At 41.1% G+C, this 25607-nt stretch overlaps 1 protein-coding gene across 2 annotated transcripts in view; it reads left to right on the forward strand.

The window, feature by feature from the left end:
- CHDH (choline dehydrogenase) overlaps positions 1 to 24459 on the forward strand; it is a 25577-nt gene extending 1118 nt beyond the window's left edge. For both annotated transcript variants that reach the window (XM_026650297.1, XM_026650298.1), the window contains exons 2-8: positions 3353 to 4182; positions 4520 to 4671; positions 12851 to 12980; positions 18912 to 19046; positions 21104 to 21246; positions 21934 to 22036; positions 22754 to 24459. In XM_026650297.1, the coding sequence (XP_026506082.1) occupies positions 3423 to 4182; positions 4520 to 4671; positions 12851 to 12980; positions 18912 to 19046; positions 21104 to 21246; positions 21934 to 22036; positions 22754 to 23172 (1842 nt within the window). In that variant the 5' untranslated portion in view covers positions 3353 to 3422 and the 3' untranslated portion in view covers positions 23173 to 24459. The remainder of the gene's footprint in view (positions 1 to 3352; positions 4183 to 4519; positions 4672 to 12850; positions 12981 to 18911; positions 19047 to 21103; positions 21247 to 21933; positions 22037 to 22753) is intronic.
- Positions 24460 to 25607: the final 1148 nt, after the last annotated feature.

Genomic DNA, 25607 nt, shown 5'->3' on the forward strand with positions numbered 1-25607 from the left:
TGTTTTTATATTAAAAGGTTTCTCTATTGCATGTGTCACTTGCTTATGGGCCCTCATCTGGGTAGGTTTGAACACAGGCTTTTAAATACTGCAGAAACACTTTAAATGAAAGGATCCTGCCATATATGTCCTTAAACAAATTAACTTCCTTTACTAGCAAAGTTGCAGAGAAAATTATCTAAAATGTTTCCATAGATGTTCACTTAGCTGTGTTTAATGTCTCACCCTTAGGTTGGAATGGAAAAAGAAAGGCAAGTCATAACCACTAGATATTACTATTAATGGAAGCATTGCAAGAGTGAAGATAAATATTTAGGAAGACTAAACCATGATACTTTAGAGATGAATCACAGTAAAACAGTATCTGTGTTCTAACAAATCCTCAGTGAAAGTGCGTGAACTTTACATAATTACCACTGAGAACCTTCTTCTGACCCTAGCAAAATATTAAAGGAATTTATTTTCAACAATAATAAAGATCTCAGTATGCCTCTCCTATATAGTCCAGTACAGGTATAAGGAGATTTGGGTCATCCCCTCCAAACATGCACAAACAGAACTAGGAATTTGTATAGCATTCTATTTGAGGGATTAACAGGATGAAAGCAATGAGAACTGTATACACTGGATTTAGATTAAGAATCATGGGATTTTCCCCATGTTCTCACTGGCCCTCAGATTCATTTGAATGCCTTGGCCTCAGTCTGTAAACTGCTATCTCACTTCTAACTTGACCTTTCTGGTATCATAGTTCATTTTCTCTCCTCAGGGATTTCCAACAGTGATTATCCCTTGTTTAAGAAACTTGCAGTTGCAGTATCTAAAAGAAAACCAGTCTAATTTCAAAACAAACAAACAAAAACATGAAATGTAAGGTGAATTTAAACTCTGTTAAACTAACAGTGAAACCTGTACTAGAGATCATTCTTTGTATTCAGCCAGTTTGCCTGAGGGTCTATGCCCAAAAGCATCCTCTGAGAAAAGGAGTACAACTCTGCTCCACCTCTTAGTAACAAATATGTATTGGTTCCTTGAGCAGTTATTTAAAACAGGTTTAATCCTACTACAAAAACTCCCCACTGCTAATGGGCATATAGCTTATATTAGAGTTTTGAATAACAGTGAAACTTCGTTGTATGGAAATGATTTGACCCCTTATGCATCCAAGAGCAGGTTATACAAGAATAGTGTGTTATCAGCTGCAGTTAGTTTTTCAGGAGGTATTTGTTTAGCCCTTTCAGTTGGGCACTATATTCTCTGAAACCAGACTCTCCACAGGTTTTGAGGTGTTGAATTGGATTCTCCCTTTTTAGGGTTAGATCTCAAGCTCCACCTTTTGTACTGTTGCTGAGGAAGCATCAATGATCATCTACACCTCTCAGAAGTGGTGGGCCGAGTCTTCATTTATTCACTCTAATTTAAGGTTTTGCATGTCAGTAACACATTTTAACATTTTTAGGAGGTGTCTTTCTATAAGTCTATAATATATAACTAAACTATTGTTGTAGGTAAAGTAAATAAAGTTTTTAAAATGTTTAAGAAGCTTCATTTAAAATTAAATTAATGCAGAGCCCTCCGGACCGGTGGCCAGGACCCGGGCAGTGTGAGTGCCACTGAAAATCAGCTCGCATGCTGCCTTTGGCACACGTGCCACAGGTTGCCTACCCCTGATCTACAACTAAATGGTTCTGGAAGATTGCATCTGGTTCTAGCTTCCCAGGAAGTAGCATTCTCTGTTTTGAAATAGAGGTTTAATTCTTCCCTGGCTTCTCTTTGGTCACCCATTACTGGAGACTCCTTACAAACATGTGTTAGAGACTACCCTAATTACACATATCAACTGGGGATGGAGATGAGATTCACCAGCCAGGGTAGTCAAAATAAAGCCGAAACTGTTAATTTCAGTTTCATGCCTCTTTCCTCAAGGCCAGTTTTATTAATAAACAGAAGATGTAAAAGAGGTCAGAGTAATACAAAACACTGGATAGCAGAGGCCTGTTCCACTTTCTACAAGTTAGGTTGGGACAAAACATACCCTTTTCCCCTTTGTAGCTACTCCAGGCCACCTGCTTCAACGAGCTTACCCCCAATCCTCATCTTTCTCAAGGTGACTCACCTGCATTCTTTTAAATAGTCTCCAGCAGGCAGTCACATGTCTGATCAGCTGACCTATCTCCATCATGTATCCTGCCTGGAGACCACAACTCTCAGAATCTTCCATTCTCCAGGGATTTACTCCTGTAACATGTACTGGCCATATCTGTAATTACATGTCAGCATTCTGTTACAAACCTCCTGTCTTAAGAGACTGACATAAAGTCTCCTCAAATATACTACACACAGTTCCAATCCAACTCTATTAGAAAATCTATCTCAAAAAGCTATGGACTGTTAGTATCTTTGGCAGTTGAAAACAGGTTTCACTGTTATACCTGTAAATTATACATAGCACAAGACCCTTGGCTGACCTAACAGCAGCTATAATAAGCATAATTCTCCTCCTTTACATTGGTGTAAATCTGATGTACAGTTTTGCTGACTCACACTCTTTATCATGAGTCTCTCAATATTTAGTGTTTTTCTTAAATTCCCAGACGATGGAGGCATGTGATTAGGCAAAGAAAAAACACCTACAATTTTATTATTTTCATGACTTTTGAACACTTGGGATTAGTAATACTGTACTGGGAATAATGGAATTACATTGATCTAAAACTGGTGTGAACGAAGGAGATTGTGGCCTGCTGTTTCTTGCCAAACCCCCTGCTCTCTGTAGCTATTCCAGCCTGTCCTGTAACATCTGCAAGAGCAGGCCAGTCTTCCTATGGTTTTCAGACTCCTATTAAATACTAGGGCTACATTATATTCATATATATCTACATGGACTGGGCACTAGAGTGGGAATCAAGACACCTGGATTCCATTCTAGGTTCAGCTATTGCCTAGCTGTGTGATCTTTAGCAAATCACTTCTCTGTGCCTCAGTTCCCCCTTAGGCAAACTGGGAGTAGTTATGCTTAGCTACCTCTTAAAAATGTTAATAAAAACAGATAAGCATTATGAATAAACTAACAAATGTAGGTGGACTGCATATAATGCAAAAAACTATGCTAATAAACTGGCATTAAACTGCTTGCATATAAAGAATAACAAAGCAGCATGTTGCAATAAAATAAATGTTTATTGTCATGCTGGCACTGCAGTTGTCTTTTTGGATAGCCATATAATTAATGTGAATTGCCAGCTTTGCTTTAAACTTATGCATCAAAAGTTTAGGCCACATGTTGCAGTCCTTTATGATTGAACTAGATGCATCTTAATACATTTTTAATTAAGATTTTTTTGTGTTCTAGGACAAGATATTTGATACTGCATTGTATGGGACAAGAAGTTCTTAAAAGGAGAAGACACATATAGGAAAGGATGTCTCATTTAATCAAAGGAGTTAAAAAATGTTATGGTCTTTCTGTCAGTCAAATGCACAAAGTAACAGGATTTCCATTTAAAACACCCACACTCAAAAGCTTACTAGCCTATAGTGGGCAACAATTAAAAACTTCACGTACATTCTCTAAACTTAGTTCTGAAAATGCAGACTCTTATAGTTACATCATAGTTGGAGCTGGATCAGCAGGGTGTGTATTAGGCAGCCGATTGACTGAAGACCCCCTTAGTACTGTTTTACTTTTGGAAGCAGGCCCTAAAGACACCCTTCTAGATAGTAAAAGATTAATGTGGAAGATTCATATGCCTGCTGCATTAACCTATAATCTTTGTGATGAAAAATATAATTGGAATTACCACACAACACCACAAAAGCACATGGATAATCGAATTATGTACTGGCCCAGAGGTAGAGTGTGGGGTGGCTCCTCATCTCTCAATGCTATGGTGTACATTCGGGGGCACGCAGAAGACTACAATCGCTGGCATAGAGAAGGTGCTGTGGGATGGGACTATGAATTTTGCTTGCCTTATTTTAAGAAGGCACAGACTCATGAGCTGGGTCCTAACCTGTACAGAGGTGGGAATGGACCATTGCATGTGTCAAGAGGAAAGACGAACCATCCTCTTCATCATGCATTCCTGGACGCAGCCCAGCAGGCTGGCTATTCTTTCACAGATGATATGAATGGTTACCAACAAGAAGGATTTGGCTGGATGGATATGACTATACACAGAGGTAAACTTTAAAGAGTTACTTTGGGAGTGTATGTATCTAACCTATAAATGGTATTTAAGGGTCAATCTATTTTCCATTGAATTCAATGGGAGTATTTTCATTGACTTCAGAACAGAAGTCTTCCTTTAGAAAGGAGAGAGGATTTCATAATGCTGCTATCAACTGTTTGCATTCATTCCTTTAGTCCTTAAATTTAAAGCTGCTTCTTCTGAACTGTAAATGTGGCACCCAACTATAATTTCTATATAGGAAGAAAGACAAGAAAATGCCTTGAAAATGAAGGAGCATGAACTATTTTGATGCTTGCAGATGTTAAATAAAAACCTATATTTTGTAGGTCAAAGATGGAGCACAGCTAGTGCTTACCTTCACCCTGCCATAACACGCCCAAACTTGTCCACAGAAGATAGAACACTTGTAACGAAAATTTTGTTTCAAGGGACAAAAGCCATAGGGGTTGAGTATGTCAAGAATGGGCAAAGGAAAAAGGTAAGAATTTTTATTTCCCTTCCTGAAAGAATGGGATCAAAGAAAACTTAGCCTTATTTAACAACAAATAGAAACTAAGACTGACACATCCTTTCTGTACAAAAATTCCACTTTTCAGATGTAATACTGTAGCTCAAAAACACTAATCTGTTTCAAGAATATGATTCTTTGTTAAATAGTTATGTTAGAAAATACCGGTATATTTCCTTTGTATCATTTCAGACAGCAGTATATTCTCTATGCTGAAAGAGGGGATGGATGATGAGAGTGTAGAAAGGAAAAGGCTATGCTTGAAATTGGAACCTACTCAGTAGTCATGCACAGTTACAGTGTGTTGGCTATTGTACTGAATTACTAATGTGCTGGAAAAACAATTTAGGAAAATCTGTTAAAACTGAGTATCTTCTATAGAGTCTGAATAGCTCAGGGGATAGATAATGGAACATAGAGTCATTCTTTGTTGCCATTTTTAATCCAGTTAAGGCTAGTGTCAAGGCTGCTTCCCCACTTTGAACTTTAGGGTACAAATGTGGGGGCCTGCATGAAAACTTCTAAGCTTAACTACCAGCTTAGATCTGGTCCGCTGCCACCATCCCAAAGCTGATTCCCTTCCCTGGGTAGCCTTGAGAGACCTTCACCAATTCCCTGGTGAATACAGATCCAAACCCCTTGGATCTTAAAACAAGGAGAAATTAACCATCCCCCCTCCTTCCTTCCACCAACTCCTGGTGAATACAGTTCCAACCCCCTTGGATCTTAAAACAAGGAGAAATTAACCATCCCCCCTCCTTCCTTCCACCAACTCCTGGTGAATACAGATCCAACCCCCTTGGATCTAAAACAAGGAAAAATCAATCAGGTTCTTAAAAAGAAGGCTTTTAATTAAAGAAAAAGGTAAAAATCATCTCTGTAAAATCAGTATGGAAAATAACTTTACAGGGTAATCAAACTTAAAGAGCTCAGAGGACCCCTCCCCTCTAGCCTCAGGTTCAAAGTACAGCGAACAGAGATAAACACTCTAGTAAAAGGTACATTTACAAGTTGAGAAAACAAAGGAAAACTAACACGCCTTGCCTGGCTGTTTACTTACAAGTTTGAAATATGAGAGACTTGTTTAGAAAGATAGGGAGAACCTGGATGGATGTCTGGTCCCTCTCAGTCCCAAGAGCGAACAACCCCCAAAACAAAGAGCACAAACCAAAGCCTTCCCCCCCCCAAGATTTGAAAGTATCTTGTCCCCTTATTGGTCCTTTGGGTCAGGTGTCAGCCAGGTTACCCGAGCTTCTTAACCCTTTACAGGTAAAAGGATTTTGGAGTCTCTGGCCAGGAGGGATTTTATAGTACTGTACACAGGAGAGCTGTTACCCTTCCCTTTATAGTTATGACAGCTAGTAATGACTAACTACTATAAGGCACATTCCCAGCTGCGGAATAGACATACCCTAACTGTTTTATTGCTATTTGATGGCCTATATGAAATGGGTTTGTAATTTCACTCCAACTTCCACTGAACAGGCATCCACATCACAGAAACCGTCACAACCAGGGGGACATGCGCTGGCAGTCTCAGCACATAAGCCAAGAATGGAATGGGAGTCAGGACTAAAATGGCCTTTGACATTAGGTCAGGATCGAGGAATATTAGCAAAACAATGAGTAACTGCCATTATTTCTTAGCTTTTCCATGGATAAACCTTCAGTTTCTGGGGCTTTCAGTTCAGTACCTTTCATAAGAAAAGAAGTACTCTCAGTGAGGGCTTATCTACATAGTGAGGTAATGTGCTCTAGGAGGTATGATTTCTAAAGCGGACTAATGTACTGTGCATTATTTAGTCTGCATAGACCCTGCTGGTGCATACTAAAGGTTCCTTAGTGCGCTTTAATGTAGTGCTGTTTCAGATAGCACTATGTTAAAGCACACCAGCAAGGTCTACACAGACCAATTAATACACAACACATTAGTGCACTTTAGAAATCACTCCCCCATAGATCGTATTACCCCACAACGTAGACAAGCCCTTACTCTTCCCTTTTGAATATTACTCCTGATTATTACATATGTAAGTAGGTAATTGCCTGAGATGGATTCAGATATTATTTTAAAATTCTAATAACAAATGTGAAATGTTGTAATAATAATACACCAAAGGAGAGGAGTGCATAAATCTTGACAATTTGAGTTCACTGAACACAAGAACGGCCATACTGGGTCAGACCAAAGGTCCATCTAGCCCAGTATTCTGTCTTCCAACAGTGGCCAATGCCAGGTTCCCCACAGGGAATGAACAGAACAGGTAATCATCAAGTGATCCATTCCCTGTCGCCCATTCCCAGCTTCTGGCAAACAGAGGCTAGGGACACCATCACTGCCCATCCTGGCTAATAGCCATTGATGGATCTATCCTCCATGAATTTATCTAATTATTTTTTGAACTCTGTTATAGTCTTGGCCTGAGGGATAGCTCAGTGCTTTGAGCAGGGGGTTGGACTAGATGACCTTCTGTGGTCCCTTCCAACTCTGATATTCTATGAACATCCTCTGGCAAGGAGTTCCACAGGTTGACTGTGCATTGTGTGAAAAAATACTTCCTTTTGTTTGTTTTAAATCTATTGCCTATTAATTTCATTTGGTGACCCCTAGTTCTTGTGTTATGAGAAGGACTAAATAACACTTCCTTATTTACTTTCTCCACACCAGTCATGATTTTATAACCCTTTATCATATGCTCCTTAGTCATCTCTCTTCCAAGCTGAAAAGTCCCAGTTTTATTAATCTCTTCTCATACGGCAGCCGTTCCATACCCCTAATAATTTTTGTTGTCCTTTTCTGAACCTTTTCCAATTCCAATATATCTTTTTTGAGATGGGGCGACCACATCTGCATGCAGTATTCAAGATGTGGGCGTACCATGGATTTATATAGAGGCAATATGATATTTTCTGTCTTATTATCTATCCCTTTCTTAATGATTCCCAACATTCTGTTTGCTTTTTTGACTGCCGCTGCGCATTGAGTGGATGTTTTCAGAAAACTATCCACAATGACTCCAAGATCTCTTTCTTGAGTGGTAACAGCCATCCCAGACCCCATCATTCTATATGTACAGCTGGGACCACGTTCTCCAATGTGCATCACCCCGCACCTATCAACACCAAACTTCATCTGCCACTTTGTTGCCCAGTCACCCAGTTTTGAGAGATCCTTCCATAACTCTTCGCAGTCTGCCTGGAACTCAACTATCTTGAGTAGTTCTGCATCATCTGCAAACTCCAACACTCTACCTTCCACCCCTCCTTCCAGATCATTTATGAATATGTTAAACAGGCCTGGGCCCAGTACAGATCCCTGGGGGACACCACTATTTAACTCTCTCCATCCCGAAAACCGACCATCCATTCCTACCCCTCGCTTCCCATTCTCCAACCACTCACCAATGCAAGAGAGAACCCTCCCTCCCCTCCTTTGACTGCCCACTTTGCCCAACGCTCCTTGTCAAAGGCTCTCTGAAAATCCAAATACACTATATCCACTGGATCCCCTTGTTCCCCTGCCTGTTGACTCCCCTCAAAGAATTCTAGTAGATTGGTGAGGCATGATTTCTCCCCACAAAAACCATGTTGACTATTCCCCAAAAAACCATGCTCATCCATGTGTCTGACAATCCCGCTCTCCACAATAGCTTCAACCAGCTTGCCCGGCACTGAAGTCAGGCCCACCGGCCTGCAACTGCCGGGGTCACCTCTTTCAAAAATCGGCATCACACTAACTATCCTCCAGCCACCTGGCACAGATGCTGATCCAAATGATAGGCTACAGACAACAGTGAGTAGTCCTGCAATGTCACACCCGAGTTCCCCCAGAACTCCCAGGCGAATACCATCTGGCCCCGCTGACCCACTGTTCAGTCTATCAACCTGTTCCAAAACCCCCGCCAATGTCACCTTAATCTGGGACAGCTCCCCAGACCAGCACCCAAAAAGAATGGCTCAGGCCCGGGAATCTCCCCCACATCCTCAACCGTGAAGACCAATGCAAATAATTCATCCAGCTTCCCCACAACCATCTTATCATTCCTGAGTGCTCCCCCAGCATCCCGAACGTCTGAAGTTCATTATACCCACAGGAATCAATATGCAGAGAGTGTTGGGTGACTGAACATCTGCTAAATGTTAAAAGATAATATGAATAAACTATTCTTTGATCTGCTAAAGCACAGAACATGTCTATTCTTTTCTAAGCCAATTAGAATGATGCTTTCCATTAATAATGCAGGGCAAAAGTTGCAGAATTCTCATTGACTTTGATGGGAGCCCCATATGTTTCTGAGAGGAGAAGTTGGCCAGAAACAGCGCCTGTCACTTTACTGAGCAATTTACTTACATGAACATAATCTTTCATTATTATAGAGAAGGTGTTGTGATGAGAACGATAGCACAGGACAAGTGTACTTTTATTAGTTTTGGCCCTGAAAATAAAGTACTAGATACAGGAACATCATGTGTACCATGTATAAATATTGATACGATTTGGTGTGCTACTTGAGCAAATGATGGGTATCAGGAGACCCGGAATCTATTCCCATCTCTGCCACTGATTTCCTGTCTGACCTTGAAAAAATCACTTAATCTCTCTGCCTTGGTTCACCATCTAAGTAAGTGCAAGAAATTGTTTTCTCTCTCTCTGCTCAGTTATTATATATTTTTTAATGAATTAGAGCCAAATGTGCTTTTAAAAACTTCAGCTACACAAGTCTTATTCAATATCTTTTCTTACATGCTCCTGGAAAGAGAGCGCTCTGATTCCTCTGTCATTCTACCACAGTGACTGGTTTTTATTTTCTGCCATTTCTAATTCAAGTGCAAGGGCTCTAGAAAAATGCACGCTTTTGGGAAAACTAAATTGGGATCTGTATGACAGTTTCAAAATTTAACTTTCAGCTTGATTTCATTAAAAGTAAAAGCTTGCAAGAGTAAAGGTGACCTGCTAAAGGCAAAGAAATATGATACTATCCTTTCTTGCTTTATGATACATAAAAAAGACACCACAGTTTCTCCCCCCCACCACTGCTTTTTTAACATTAGAAATTCAAGTCATCTCCCCTGTTTTTTTCTGGGCGATTCTAAGGATGACAGGAGAACTAATAGTTTTCTGACATCAGAGAAATTATGCAAAGAAGCCTGATTGAGAAGAGAAATGATTTTTATAGACTATTTAAAATTCTGTGTTATATTTGTTTTTAGTTAACAACTATTGAAATCAAACAGTTAGGGAAAACTATTTGATTGTTGACGTTTCCTCGGTCTTCCCTTTTAAGTGAAGATTTAGGGCCTGATCCAAAGCACATTAAAGTCCAAAATATCCCCATTGATTTTAATGGACATTGGATATGGCCTTAAGAAAGCTCCCAGTCATTTAAGAAGTCCTGCAGCAAAAACAAAGAAGATGTCCTTGATAGTCCTAGTATTTTTTAGGTAAAAAAAATCAAGCAAACAAAGAATATTTAAGGGGGTTGGGAATGCTTTCAGACTTTTTTTATATATCAAACTATATATGTGTGTGTACATATATAAGGGACCAACTTGATTGTTTTTCCTCTGAGGTCATCTTTAAATGCACTACATGACTATATACAACGTGAATTATGAGCTATGAATGTTTATGCAGCAGGGTTGCATTGGGTATATACTCAAGTCCGGAGATGATTTGAACCCATGACCTAGAGCAGAGATAAGAGTACTCATTTGGAAACAGTGTGATTTGAAACAAGCCTCATTTTCATTAGGAAACAAAAATGTGAACACGTACTTCATTACACAGTGACTCACAGATGATTCTCTGGAACTATTTTTGTGTACATTGTGCAATGCACCTTAGAGATTTTGCATAGCTGCTGTTTTACGAACCACTTCAATAAACCTGAATGTTTTGTTTATTATTTCTACCGTACTAGACATTTGTCCAGGGCAGAAAAATACGAGGGGGAGCAAAATGTCACCACTGGGTGTGCCAGCAGTAACATCAGATGAGTAGTGTGAAAACAATTAATAAAAATCAAACTTTTTGTAAGTTTTGTTTTGTTCTATCAGTCAGAAAGGAAATAGGAACAGTAAAAGTAAATGGTACTTAGCATACTGGTATTCCCTGTATATATGAAGGAAAAATCAAGTTGGTCATTTTTAGAGAACTACAGAACCATGCTTAAAATGCCACAGCTAAAATTAAAGTGGAGACGCACTGTAGAGTCTTAAATTCTACAAAAGTAAACACTGGGCTTAAATTCTAGTGTCTGCAGATGAGCAATACAAGAGCTGCCTTCTTGAACTCTTTCATGGCATTTGCTTTGCAAGTTATGAAAGTGATGAAAGGATGTTCAAAGTTGCATCACTTGCCAGTTGCTCAATGTATGCTCAGTGATGCTAGATGAGATGTATTACAGTACATTGAGCACCAGTGCAGTGTTAATTTTACAACATTCTGTAGCTCAAACAAGGAGTAGTAGTAGCTTTAGGATTTGTATCAGATTTAAATGGTCTTTGTTTCTTCTTCCCTATGTGAATACACTCCTGTTTGTCCCTTTACATGTATTTCATGTAATCTAGTCACTTTTAAGTTTCTTGAATATTTCTTTCCTAACCTCCCCACTATGCAAAAGTTTGAATTTATTTAAGATGTTATCAACCATCTTCCCCAATGTTTATAGCACTTTCTCTGGCCCTAAGATCTCAAATATCTAAGGGCAAAATTCTGCTCTTCCTATTCTGAACCTTATAATGGAGAGTGCTGGACATGTGGAGAGTTCCTGAGCCATTTTGTTAATATAAGCAGGGCCGGTGCAACCCATTAGGTGACCTAGGCGGTTGCCTAGGGCACTACAATTTGGGGGTGGCGACTGCGGTGGTATTTCGGCAGCGGGACCTTCCGCCGCCTCTGTGGGGGGCAGCATTTCGGGGCGGGACTTTCCACCGCCTAGGGCAGCAGAAAAGCTGGCGGCGCTCCTGAATATAAGGCAGGATGATTTCAGGGGTCCTGGGGAGAAATGTGCTCAGTAGCAAACCTTAATGGTCTTTTAAACAGACTGACCTCCCCCTAAGCACCTGCTGCCAAAGGCAGAATTTCTAACCTTGCCTGGAGATCAGTCCCCTTGGAGACATGGTTTCCTGTTGGACACATTCACGGCTCCCCTGTCTAACAATGTCTTCATGGCAGAGTGATAAACCGGACTCGGAGTTCTGTCTAGCTGCTGACTGGATGTGATGGAGATGAGGAAAGGAAGAGCAACCTGCACCCTTTTCTCCAACCCGTCATGAGACAGGGCAGGATTTTGCCCTAAATCTGCAGTGCTAATTTGACAACTGAGAGCAAGAGAAAACAAATGAATATCATCCATGAAGTTAATGGGTGGAAAGAGTCACAGCGCAGATGCTGAAGATGTTAGATAATGAATGTCCACCCACTAGGTACTGATGAGATAAACAGGTTAACCTCGGAGGACCTCAGTTAATGGTTAGCAGCATAAGAGGTAACCAGCTGAGAGATGCACATTCTTTAGGCTGTTTAATGAAAAAACTGCCATATAAACAGAATGTACGTACACATGCTTATAGGAGCTCCCTGCTATAGCACATAGCTACGTGGGGCAGGGGGAGTGGGGAATCCATGAGACCACAAGGGCTGTGAAACCAGCTGGACTGAGGATGTGACAATGCTTGAAGAGAGACTTTGTTGAGCTAACATATTACAGAATGCCTCAGAGTGTAAAGTCTTTTTCAGGATTTTTAATTTATTAATTTAATCAGTGAAAATGGAACAGGCTCTGGCTGTTTCCTTGCTTGCAGTTACTGTAGATCTCTGTTCTGGAAAGAACAGCGCAAGTGTACTGCCAATCATGTTATTTGATAAATTGAATGCTTGTGTACCCTACAGTCTTAATAGATTACAAAACTTCGTTCAGTTCACACTGTGTTCCAGTGTGACATCTTAGTTATTTCTGTCCACAGAAACTTATACCAAGCAAGGTGAGCAAAACATCTGGAATAATAAAGATGGATGCTGGTATGATTCCAAAGAAATAGAGTATCTTTAAAAAAAAAAAAAAAAAAAAAAGCTCTTGGAAATATTGGTTGTGGTCTAAAATCAAACCTGTAATAATCTTCTTTAAAATTTATTTTTAATTTTCAGGCTCTTGCCAGTGAGGAAGTGATTTTAAGTGGAGGTGCCATAAATTCCCCACAGCTGCTTATGTTGTCTGGGGTTGGAAATGCAGATGACCTCAAAAAATTAGGGATCCCTGTTGTTTGTCACCTTCCTGGTAATCTTTTTATTGGTTTTATCTTTCAACTCCCCCAGGGTCTGATCCAGAGCCCATTGAAGTCATTGGAATGACTCCCATTAACTTCAGTGGCCTTTAGATCAGGCTCTATGGACCCAAACCAACTAACATTATAGTCAATGGAAAGACTCCCATTGACTTTAATGGAAGTTAGAAAAACCTCTTTTATACACTGCACCTCTCCATGTAATGGTGTCCAATATCCATTCCTTTCTGAACCTATGCCCGTAGATAACTTATTTTAAAGCAAAGAAGCGGTGTGTATCACTGATAATTTTTAAATTAGAGCTATACATTCTCTTTGATCCACAGCAGATTGCCTACTGATAGTAATGAGAGTTTTATATAAAGATGTAGGGTAGAACATGGACCTTATGTAGTAATTAAACTTTTCTAGCTAAAAGTTATCATTGCATTCAGAAATTATGCCTACCACTTTTAGGACCAGAACTATTTCTGCCATTTGTTTATATGACTACTTGCATGCTCCATTTTCCTGTGTGTGCTCAAGCAAATTAAACACACAATTGCATACCTAAATTATTTGAAAATCTTATTCAAATTATTATTGTTAGGTTTAAGAGTCAACACACCATGAGGAATAACGTAGGGAGTTTTTCCTTGCATTCTGCACAATCTGGCATATGGCCTGAATAAATACCTTAAATTAAGCATGTGGCAATTCTCCAAAAAGAGCCATATTTTTTGGAATTTAATGTGCCCCCCCCTATACCTACCCACATTGTATGTACTTTGAAAGCTTATTTTATGTACATTTAGATGAAGTATGATGTGGAGCTGCCAACTGGTGCCGTAAGCCTGTAGATGAGGTGAAACAATGATACCCACAATGAGAAAATGTCATTTTTTACACAGTTCCAGAAACACTGTAACATGACTATGACAACATTTTGTACTGTGTAAGTTAACTTCAATACCTTAATTGTGTTTATTGATCAAAGCTACCAAATAACAACCCCTGAATAGGGGCCTCCTAGTAGGGGGTCTAAACCACTGCCCTGGGCTACTTCCTACCACTATCCCTTCAGTTTGGAGCATGGGCCTCGTAGTCCAATACACTGGGGTGGCTTGCCTCCAGTAGCACCCCTTTGTGGACCTCGCGTGGTGCCCTGCCATAGTCCCAGGCTCTTTTGGGGAGGACAACCCCCACAGTGTCTCTGTACTTCAGTCAGCTCAGTTGCCAGAGGTTCCTACGTCTCCTCCACAGTCTCCCTCATCCAGGGAGACAGTATTTACTCCCTGGTGACTGCCTTGGCTGGCAGGCTAGTAACCTTTCCTCTCAGGTAGGGTGGCAGTTAACTCTTACCTCTTTGCTAGTCAGCACTGAACTGAGCCAGGCTCTCACCTTTTCTCCTTCCTCCAGGCCTGCATTGGCTGCAGGTATAATGGGGCAGGGCTAGCTGGGCCCAACAGCTCTCTTTAACTCCTGCCGTGCTGGCGGGTAGTTTCTCCGCTTCATCACAGTCCCGAATTCATTTACCATGAAAAAGTACTTGAGAAAATAAACGCCTATCACCTACAATGAACGCTGTCTGAATTCTCTCCTGGTGTCTTTTAAAACTTTATCTTGTGATGTCCTACCAATACCAAGTGACGCTAATATTGTTCTCATTCAGGTGATTCCATTTTGGACTGGTTTCAACCACAAGCTTGCAACAAAGAAGAGAACCTACCCAGCAGTTGCATAGTCACCTATTATGGATGCCAAACCAGCTGACATGGCCACAGTCTATACTACTATGCTGAAATGTCAGCAACTGTAGGACAGCAGCCTTCCGTTCATCATGGATCAGCAGCTGTATGCTGTAGCTCAGCAAGTGAAATGGACTCTCCAAATGAACTTGGTATCAATGTGATTCACCTGGATGGTTTTCACACCCTGTGCTGTTTTATTGCATGTATTATGAAATTTTGGGGAGACACAGGATTGCTAAACCTTCTTGTTGATACTGATGTGTGTGCTGCTTGTAATGCAGATCAAATGCTTGCTGCTAGGCAATTCAGCTGTTCTCTATCGGTATGTCTACACTGCAATGAAAAACCTGCTGCTGGCCTGCATCAGCTGACTCAGGCTAAGGGGCTGTTTAATTGTAGTGTAGACGTTCGGGCTCAGGCTGGAGCTGACACCCTCCCCCCTTGTCAGGTCCCAGAGGCCAGAATGTCTGCACCACAATTAAACAGCCCCTTAGTCTGAGCCCAGTCAGGTGACGTGGGCCAGGAGTGGGTGTTTAATTGCATAGGGTATAGACATACCCCTATGGCTTGGCTCTAGCATTAGAGGCCCTGAGTGCTCCGAAACTTTATTCATTTGTTAAATTGTGTGAGCAGGAAGGAGGTATTCATGTAGTTCCAGCATTTGTCTGGTAAATGTTGGCTCACACTCAAAAGGTGTCTGAGTCTGAAGACTCAACAGTCTTTACAACATGTCATTAAAGAGCTTGTTGGTGCTGTAATTCAGCATGTGCTATCACTACTGAAGGACTTTCAGATATGGGGGTATGCCCAGTCTCCTACATTCAAGGTCTGGGATCATTTTCACCAGGTTATGTAGACACTACATCTAAATGTCTATGCAGAGTGAGTGTATGATTGGAAACTTCACATGACACAGCACGTCATGCTTCTTTACTGCAAACAGAGACAACTATGCCAGATGGATATCAAGCTACATTTTTGATATGTTAAAATTTCCCTGAAGTAGTATACACTGCCTTTGAATCTGGGGGGAATTTGCTGTATGTCAGACTTCTGTTTTTTTCAGTTGAATTTGGAGTGACATGGGAACAGGGAAAACTGTCCTCAAAGACTGAAAGGGCAGTAGTGGGATTGTAATACTGACAAGAAAGAAGCCAGCCCTTGTCAGATGGACACACCCATGACATGTCCGGAGTGAATATGCAAAAGCTATGAGAGAAAGAAGTGGCCTAACGAGAAGTAGTGAAGACTAATTTCACAAACAAGTCCTTGCCTTTGCACTGAAAAGGAATGAAAAGCATTTTACAGCTCTTACCAACCATGTCATCAGCAATATGACAAACCCATTTGACCCTGAGTCACATCCAGAGATGATTATCACCATATCTAATGGATTCCATGTACCATCAGATGTACAAGAGTCTCTACTGAAAATAGCAGATGTTGGTGAAGATCAAATTGAGAGATTTGTGAGAGGTGCACTTGATTCTGATTGGATACGTAACTTCATTAGCCCAGTCAAGAAATCTGGCACCAAACATTTGTTGACATGATCAAGAAGACTAAATTTAAGCCTGCCCAGGGAGGGATTATCACAGCAGCTATCAGTCCAGAAATTATTTTCTGCAGAGCCCTGTCCTTAGCAAGATGCAAAGATGCTGTTTCAATGGCAACTGTTCTTAGTCACCAACTAGGACCTGTGCCTATGTTCCTCTTGCATGCTGATGGAACAATGAGAAGAACAGACAAAGTTGAGTTAGGGCAGTGGTTCCCAAATTTGTTCCGCCGCTTGTCCAGGGAAAGCCCCTGGCAGGCCGGGCTGATTGTTGCTCCCACTGGGCGCGGTTCACCGCTCCAGGCCAATGGGAGCTGCTGGAAGCAGCGGCCAGTACATCCCTCGGCCCGTGCCGCTTCCAGCAGCTCCCATTGGCCTGGAGCAGCGAACCACGGCCACTGGGAGCCACGATCGGCCGAACCTGCGGACGCGGCAGGTAAACAAACTGGCCCGGCCCACCAGGGGCTTTCCCTGCACAAGTGGCAGAACAAGTTTGGGAACCACCGAATTAGGGCATCAGCGGGAAGCTCAAGCTGAAAGGATCCATGAGCTAATAACATGTGACAAAGAAACCACAGGGTATATCAGAGATGCCATGGCTGGTCATACAAAAGATGGCTGGAGACAAATTCCACACTTTCAGTGAATTGGCTGCTGAGTACCTGAGGCAGGTCCTAAAAGGATTTGACAAAGCTAATTCTGTAATCGAAGTCTTTGACAGATAATGACAACAGTAACTCTGTGAAAACTGCAGAAAAACAGTGCCAGACAGGATCCAACGTTGGATGCAAGAAATACCAGGTGATTGGTGGATGTCTGTGCCTCCATGGAAGAAGTTTCTAAACGTGGCATCCAACAAGCATTCATTTGTAAAATTCCTCTGTGAATATATGGTTCAAAGTGAACCTGAGGGTGTAGGAGCACACCCAACACAAATACTCCTTCTTGCTGAGGCTGAAGTAGGAAAGTCCATCATCATCAGCAGAAGTGAAGGTGCTGAAGAAGCCCAAGACTTGTACAGTACTCAAGAGGAAGCTGTATGTGCCAATATAACTTTTGGGTCTCTTGGTGTCAAAGGAACTATAGGAATAGGTCACTTAATATAGATGTTTTGGTACTTGCTGTTCACTACTTTCAGAAAATGGAACCTATAGATAATGTGGATTGAAACAGGCAACATTACCAACACAACTGACAAGTGTTGCTTCATAACTGTGTATGCAATTTATGATGCACTCACTCCTGACTTCTGCAACATACTTCTTGCTGTATACGTATTAACAGGATGTGACTGCGTGTCATTCCTGTTTGATATTGAGGAAAAAAATCTGTGTTTAATGTCAAAACAAAGGTTCAGAGATCCTGCCAAATCAGGATAAAGTGATGGACAAGTTGTAATTTCTGCAGCAAGGAAGTTGGTAGCACTGCTGTATGACGAGAGCGAGAAAGATCATGTCAAAAGAGCAACTTGGCAAACAAAGATTTGCATGTCTTTGCAGATAGGTAAACCAGATACTGGATCACCATTGCAACATGGATGGAAAAATGTGGATGATGAACTACTTCCTGGATTCTTCAAGGGACAATGGCATCTGAGTTTCTAGAAGACCTTATTTGAGCCTGTATCAGTAGGGATCACAGAAGAATCAACTGTGTCTGTAGTTAGAACAATCTTCCCTGCATAGAACTGTGTACCTGCCAAGGCAGTGAAGACAGTGGTCACCCACACACTCTCGACAGAGATCATAATGATGAACAAGATGATGATAATGTTGACTAGAAGTGTCACCAGCGTTACTACATTTCAATGATATCTCTACAAATTATTAGACTTTGTTTTACCCTGTAGATCAGGGGTAGGCAACCTACGGCACGCGTGCCGAAGGCAGCACGCAAGCTGATTTTCACTGGCACTCACACTGCCCGGGTCCTGGCCACCAGTCGGGGGGGTGGGGGGGGAGGGGCTCTGCATTTTAATTTAATTTTAAATGAAGCTTCTTAAACATTTTTAAAACCTTATTTACTTTACATACAACAATAGTTTAGTTATATAGTATAGACTTATAGAAAGAGACCTTCTAAAAACGTTAAAATGTATTACTGGCACGCGAAACCTTAAATTAGAGTGAATAAATGAAGACTCGGCACACCACTTCTGAAAGGTTGCCGACCCCTGCTTTAGATTGTTCTTGTGATGCATGGAGGTCACAAAGAAATTCCGTTGTATGTCTTGAAATAATACATAGCCATTAAACTAACAGAAACAAATGCACATATTTCAAAGTGGTCATTTTAATGTGTTGATGCTGTCATTGTTTATCCCCCTTTCTGAGGTAATGGCACCACTTGACAGCTCCACATTATATCTCATCTTAAAGTAAACATCATAAAACGATATATGATGTGAGTGTGTGTAGACAGGGTACATTAACTTAACCAAATCGGTGGTGTCTGCTGCATGCCCAAATGGGCTGGACTAGGCCCAGGGTCCAGGGTGTTTGACACCACTGCCTTTGTAAGAGGTTATTTCAGTTTCTATTCAGGGTAGTTTATAGAGGAAAATGTACCTGCTTGTATATAACATTTACAGTTTACCAGTATATAATTTCTTCTTGGTTTTGTTTGTTTTTTTGTATCAGGGGTAGGCCAGAATCTTCAAGATCATTTAGAAGTGTACATACAGCAGAAGTGCACCAAACCTATTACTCTCTACAAAGCACAAAAGCCTGTTAACATGGCAAAGATTGGTTTAGAATGGCTTTGGAAATTTACAGGTATGAAAAAAAATGTGAAACTGTCCCACTGTTCAGTTCTATAGGATTACCAAATTTGGCTTTTAGCTGAATTATATATGTCAGAATCCCAAAGTGTCTTTCCGATGAAGCTTTATTACCACCAATTCTGCAGCAACTGGAGATTTTAAAAAATGAGTTCAAATGGGGGGCAGACTGTGCAGTTTCCTTAGCTTTAAACTGCTTTGTTTTTTCCAAATTAGAATTTATTTTAACAAATGTAATGTTTATTGTAACAAATGAGGTTGAGATGCACTTTTTTTGTAGCATTTATTTTCCTGCCCTTAAGTTCAGGCAGGGAATGTTTGCATGTTGCTAAATGTTTGCATTTATGCCTAACTTTCATTTTGGGTTATGTTCCATACTTAAATCTGTGGGCCACTGAGAAAAGCTACTGTAAAAAGTGAAATCAGAAAATGATGTATTAAGACAGTGGTTCTCAAAGCCGGTCCGCCGCTTGTTCAGGGTAAGCAACCTGGTGGGCCAGGCTGGTTTGTTTACCTGCCGCATCCGCAGGTTTGGCCGATCGCGGCTCCCACTGGCCGCGGTTCGCTGCTCCAGACCAATGGGGGCTGCGGGAAGCCGCGGCCAGCACATCCCTCGGCCCGTGCCGCTTCCCGCAGCCCCCATTGGCCTGGAGCGGCGAACCGTGGCCAGTGGGAGCTTTCCCTGAACAAGCGGCGGACTGGCTTTGAAAACCACTGTATTAAGACACTGTCTAGAAAACAAATACACTGAACCAAATTCATCCTTGGTGTAACTCCATAAAAGGTAGTTATCTCATTGCATTGTCCAGAACTCTTCAAACTTACTTGTACTTGTCCAGAAATAATGCATTCTCCTGTCTTATAATAGTCCAGTCCCCAAATTGCATTTTCAAGGATGAATTGTAAAGATTCTTCTTAGCAAGTAAAACAAATAAGCCAATTTCGGTGCTAAACTACCCCCCGCATGCAGTTTCACTGTCTTAGCATGGTGTCACAGCAAAGCATTTGGCCCAGTATGTCTTGTGCTATTGCATACATATGACTTTTTATTACTTAGCAAGTAACTATTTTTAAAAGGATGGATTGTGACTCATCTAGTGCAGTGGTTCTGAAAGCCGGTCCGCCGCTTGTTCAGGGAAAGCCCCTAGCGGGTCGGGCTGGTTTCTTTACCTGCCGCATCCGCAGGTTCGGCCGATCACGGCTCCCACTGGCCGCGGTTCGCCGCTCCAGGCCAATAGGGGCTGCGGGAAGGGCGGCCAGCACATCCCTCGGCCCACACCGCGCCCCGCAGCCCCTATTGGCTTGGAGCGGCGAACCACGGCCAGTGGGAACCACGATCGGCTGAACCTGCAGACGCGGCAGGTAAACAAACCGGCCCGACCCGGTAGGGGCTTTCCCTGAACAAGTGGTGGACCGGCTTTCAGAACCACTGATCTAGTGGGGTGGCACAGAGGTTTAAAGAGGTGCTGTACAGCAGCGTGGAGGGGAAGCAGGGTCTGCAAGTGGGTGTCAGGGGGCAGGGAGCGGGCAGAGCCTTTGCTCTACCCCCTCTAGGCACCTGGTGCATCTGGGAGCATGCACTGCACTGGGTATCTAGCTGCCACAGCTTATTCTCTCCCTCAACCAGCGGGCACTCCCAGTGACAATTTCCCACCTAAGCTGCTTCAGAAGCATTGCAACAGTGCACTGCCCTTCATATTAAGCAAATTGTAACATCCCATTCTACCCCAAAGTAAATGCAGAATATTTAGGAAGCTGGAGACACCTTGGGATTTTTTTGAAGTCAAACACATTTTACATTTATTTAGTGATCAACATGATGAAAATAATGTACATTGCACAAGTTATAAGTTAATTGCGTATGGATTTGCACCCCTCACAGTTTCACTGTCTTTGATTGACATAATTATGTGCATTGCACAAGTGGAAAGGTGTATGGGGCATAGAGAAATGGTTCAGAAACAAGGATTTTAAAAATACACATATTTCTTACCTTTCGAATATTTTAGAATTTTTCTTTCTTTCTTTCTTTCTTTCTTTCTCAATCTCTAGGAGATGGAGCTACTGCCCACTTAGAATCTGGTGGGTTTATTAGAAGTCGGCCAGATGTTCCTCATCCAGACATTCAGTTCCATTTTCTTCCTTCTCAGGTGATTGATCATGGACGTGTTGCTTCCAAGCTGGAAGCTTACCAGGTCAGTGGTTCAAGGACACAAATTAGCAATGTCCTGAATTAGCAAGGAGATTTACAGTTTATTGGAAACATTAATACTAGTACAGTGATCAAGTTGCAGATTGTTCAGTATTGTGTAAAAGATGTGACTTAATTGCCTACATTTTCTTTGTTGCTGGTGCCAGAATAATTTTACTCTTTATCTTTGGAAAAATACGCAATAAGTTTTTTAGGGGTTATGAACCTGATTCTGTGTCATTGTCATCAGTAGTACATGATCAAATTCTATATTATAATATTTTGTTTTCCCTTTAACTCCTTAGTAATTTCTCTTTTTGTTGTATCAATATGTAATGTAGATTCAAAAGCCTGTAGTTCATACTGTGAAACTGTCACTATATACATCTGTTTTCTTTGGCTGGTTTTTATTTCATGATGATAGTAATTTGGTCATCTGAACTGTCAGCTACTGCTAAACTGAAATAATATTTGCTTGTTGTTGTATTATAAATAGTTTATTTCCTGTGTTGTGCGTATAGCCAAAAAACAAGAAAAAATGTTCATATTGTGGCCTCCCTTTTCATTCTCCCTTTTTTATATTTTATGTTTGGGTAATCTGTAAGAAGACTCCATGTTTTTAAAAATTGCATTGGACTCTGAAGTCTGTCTAGATGGAATTTTGTCATGCAGTGTGTTGGGGTTATTGCAGGTTCATGTTGGACCCATGAGGAGCACAAGTGTGGGCTGGCTAAAGCTGAAAAGTACAGATCCAAGGGACCATCCTGTGATTGAACCAAACTACTTGTCAATGGGTAAATGCCTGGTATCTATATTGAGTTGGTCTCATTCAGTTCCTTCCCCCTTGCTCCAAGGAGAAGTGATCTATTACCTGCCCATATCACTAGCAAATTACTCCCCTCTTGACACCATCTCAACTGTGCTGGTTGGCACATTGGTATTATTATTACTATTTATGTTGTGATATCTCAGCAGTGCCCCAGTTAATGACCAGAATGCTATTTTGCTAGGTGCTGTACAAACACTGAACAAAAAGACCGTCCCTGCCACAAAAAGCTTCCAGTCTAAGTGGGGTGCAGTCAAGCGGCTGCCTGTTCCCTGCCCCTTCCAGTTCACCCTACACCCACCTGTGCAAGAGGGGGAGTAAAGGCCACCACACACCTTGCTGGCCTCCCCCACTCAGCTGGTGATCACATAGCCCATACCTCCTTATTCCTGTGTATCATTTATATTCATCCTACTCTCCTGTACAAGTGTGTAGGACAAGTGACAATTTTGCCCACAGTGGAAAAAAGTTCCCATTGTTTTTTCTTTCAGTAACAAGTTGAGAGCCTTTAAATTGTATATAAGCTTCCTTCCCCTTTAATTTTGCTGCCTTTTCCTTTTCTTGGTATAGCACACTGTCCTGTACTAGCACTATTATGCTGCTGTTTGTTTGTTTGAATTATGCACAGGGAAGTATTTCTAACCAGTGTGTGTATTTACAGTCTCTTTGTTTCCTCTCTGTACAGAAACAGATGTGTGGGAATTTCGTCAGTGTGTCAAGTTATCCAGAGAAATTTTTGCTCAGAAAGCTTTTGAAAAATTCCGTGGTCCTGAAATTCAGCCAGGAAGTCATGTACAGTCTGACAAAGAAATAGATGCTTTCATAAGACAGAAGGCTGATAGTGCTTATCATCCTTCTTGTACCTGTAAAATGGGGCAGCCGTCTGATACCACTGCTGTGGTTGATCCTCAGACCAAAGTAATTGGGGTTGAAAACCTGAGAGTCGTAGATGCCTCAATAATGCCCAGTGTGGTCAGTGGGAATTTGAATGCCCCAACCATCATGATAGCAGAAAAAGCTGCTGATATGATCAAGGGGTTCCCATCACTCAGTGAGAAAAATGTTCCTGTATATAAACCTCAAACCTTGGAAACACAGCGATGAACAAAATGCCCACGCTTATTTTCCAGGTGAGTTTTTGCCCACATATGGAAATCTTACATTGGACTTTGCCAAGAGAATACATCTATTGCTACAAAAAATTACAGGTAGGTATTAATTCACTACCTCTCTGATATTAAGAAGGTTGTAGCAGTCATTTAAAAAATATCAAGTTGTTTGCAGTAACTGTTCATATTAGTCAAGCATTTGGGTGATACCAAATTTTGTAATGTAGTTTGAAGTTTATGCTGAAGAGGGTCAGTTCTGCCTTACAAAAAGAAAAGGCAATCATGTGAGCCGTCAAGGAGTTCAGGACCTGAATGGCTGAGCGTGGGATGGTAGAAGTGGATGTTTGCTGCTTTGCATAGAACAGTAAGACACTTAAAACTGCTTCTGTGCTTGGGCTTGCAGATGTTGTCAGAGGCCTCAATGGAGCCACAATCCTAGCAAGTGATGTAAGGGTTGCCTTTTATGTTGAATCTCACTTAGTATTCTTTGTATGCATGATTGTCCTTGACAATAGTTAATAAGCAAGATCCCCATCCTGAAGAATACTTAACTTTCTGGACTGAGTGTAAAGTGAAACATGTGTGAAAGTATTTGCAGGATCAGGGCCCAAAATAGTAAACACTCACATTAATGCAGAGAAAGGAATTCCTAACATTACATAATTTCTTTTCTATATAATCTTGCAGAGGCAATACACAGTTTACAACATCATCAAGAGTTTTACTCATGTTGAGTAGTTCTTGATTTTAGTGGTCTGTTTATGGAGTAAGGTACTACTCAGCATAAGCAATAGTATATCTGTCAGGCCCCAGGTAATTTCAACGTAGCTATCAATGTCAACTTCATTTATTGGTGCTTGCATAATCATTTATAGTAACGTGGGTAATGTATTGTGGAGGTACTGATCACAACTCCATTGTTAAGGTTGAGTTGAGTTTTAAACTTAAATGCATACGTATAGTATTCGGGTAATGGTATAATCAAATTAAAAATATATCCATATTTGATATACAGCTTGCCTTAATAGCCTCTATAAAAACAGAAACAGCAATTATTTAAAATCTCTATAATGGTAACAAACTCTCCATGTTCTTTGTATTTAACGTAATAAAATTCAGTTAATAACTTAATTTGTTTTGGGTGCGTAATGCAAAATGGAAACTTGCCTTGTGTCACTACTGTATGTTTAAGGGGGCCATGAAAGGTGATTGCACAGCTGTAAACAGGGCCGGCTCCAGCGTTTTTGCCGCCCCAAGTAGCAGAAAAAAAAAAAAAAGCTGCGATCGGTAGAGCCGCCGCTGCTTCATTCTTTGGCGGCAATTTGGCGGCAGGTCCTTCCCTCCGAGAGAGACCGAGGGATCCGCCGCCGAATTGCCGCCGAAGACCCGGACGTGCCGCCCCTTTGCGTTGGCCGCCCCAAGCACCTGCTTGCTGCGCTGGTGCCTGGAGCCGGCCCTGGTTGTAAATGATGAAACAGTCTTTAAGGCCCGGATGTTACTAATGTGTAAATGTTGGTTTATTTTTTAAAAAAAAATTACCTGCTGTCTAGAGAGATCTTTTACCATATCAGATAGATACTTGTCTGCCCCTGTTCAGTTAACTTGAACATCTTGGCTCATTTACTTTAAGAAGAATAAATACATCTTGGCTCTACTACTTTGATAACGCTTGCCTAATGGCCAGACTTTGTTCTGGATGTTTGCTGAGAAAAATCCTTTACAGATATCCATCAATGGCCCTTTCTTGAGTGTGTTCTAATAGCTTTCCAGATATCATTAAAGTTCACGGGAAGTACAGGCCCCTGCATTGTGATGAGTTGTTGCAAGGTAATATGGAAATCCCCATAGAATGGAATAGTGAATGGAGTAGAAACAGGATGGAAATCACAATCTTTCTTTTCCCCACCACTAGTAACAGAGGAGGGAGGGAAATAATCTTTATTCTAGCCTGCACCTGCACTCCTTACTCCTACAAATTTGAATGGGAATTTTTGCCATTCAGCCTCAGCCCTTCATTCTTTTTGTTGTCCCACCTAAGCCATCTGTTGAATCTTGCTAGAGTTTGTACATTTTTTTTAAAAAGTCATTTAAATCCTGTCTTATATTTTGATTTTTTTAAAATCTGCATGATGTTTAATGTAAACAAGGAAATGTGCATAATCCTTGCATAATCTGTCATTACGACAATTAAACTCCTGTGAAAGTTTTTGCTATTATGCTGTTTTAACTTGCATAACCATCTTAATCATAGTCATGGTTTAATAGACAAATTTCTGTAGCAGATTTCTCCATCGTCTATTTTCATAAAATAAGCTATTTAGAAATGGGAACATGTCAAAACTAAAACAGCAGCATGTAGATTCAGGTTACAATGTCCGCAGAGCACAACTAATATTAGTTCACAGAATAAGGCTAAAACGTTTAGCGTTC

This window comes from Terrapene carolina, unplaced genomic scaffold (genome assembly GCF_002925995.2).
Source record: "Terrapene carolina triunguis isolate 2854851 unplaced genomic scaffold, T_m_triunguis-2.0 Scaffold89, whole genome shotgun sequence".
Lineage (NCBI taxonomy): Eukaryota > Metazoa > Chordata > Testudines > Emydidae > Terrapene > Terrapene triunguis.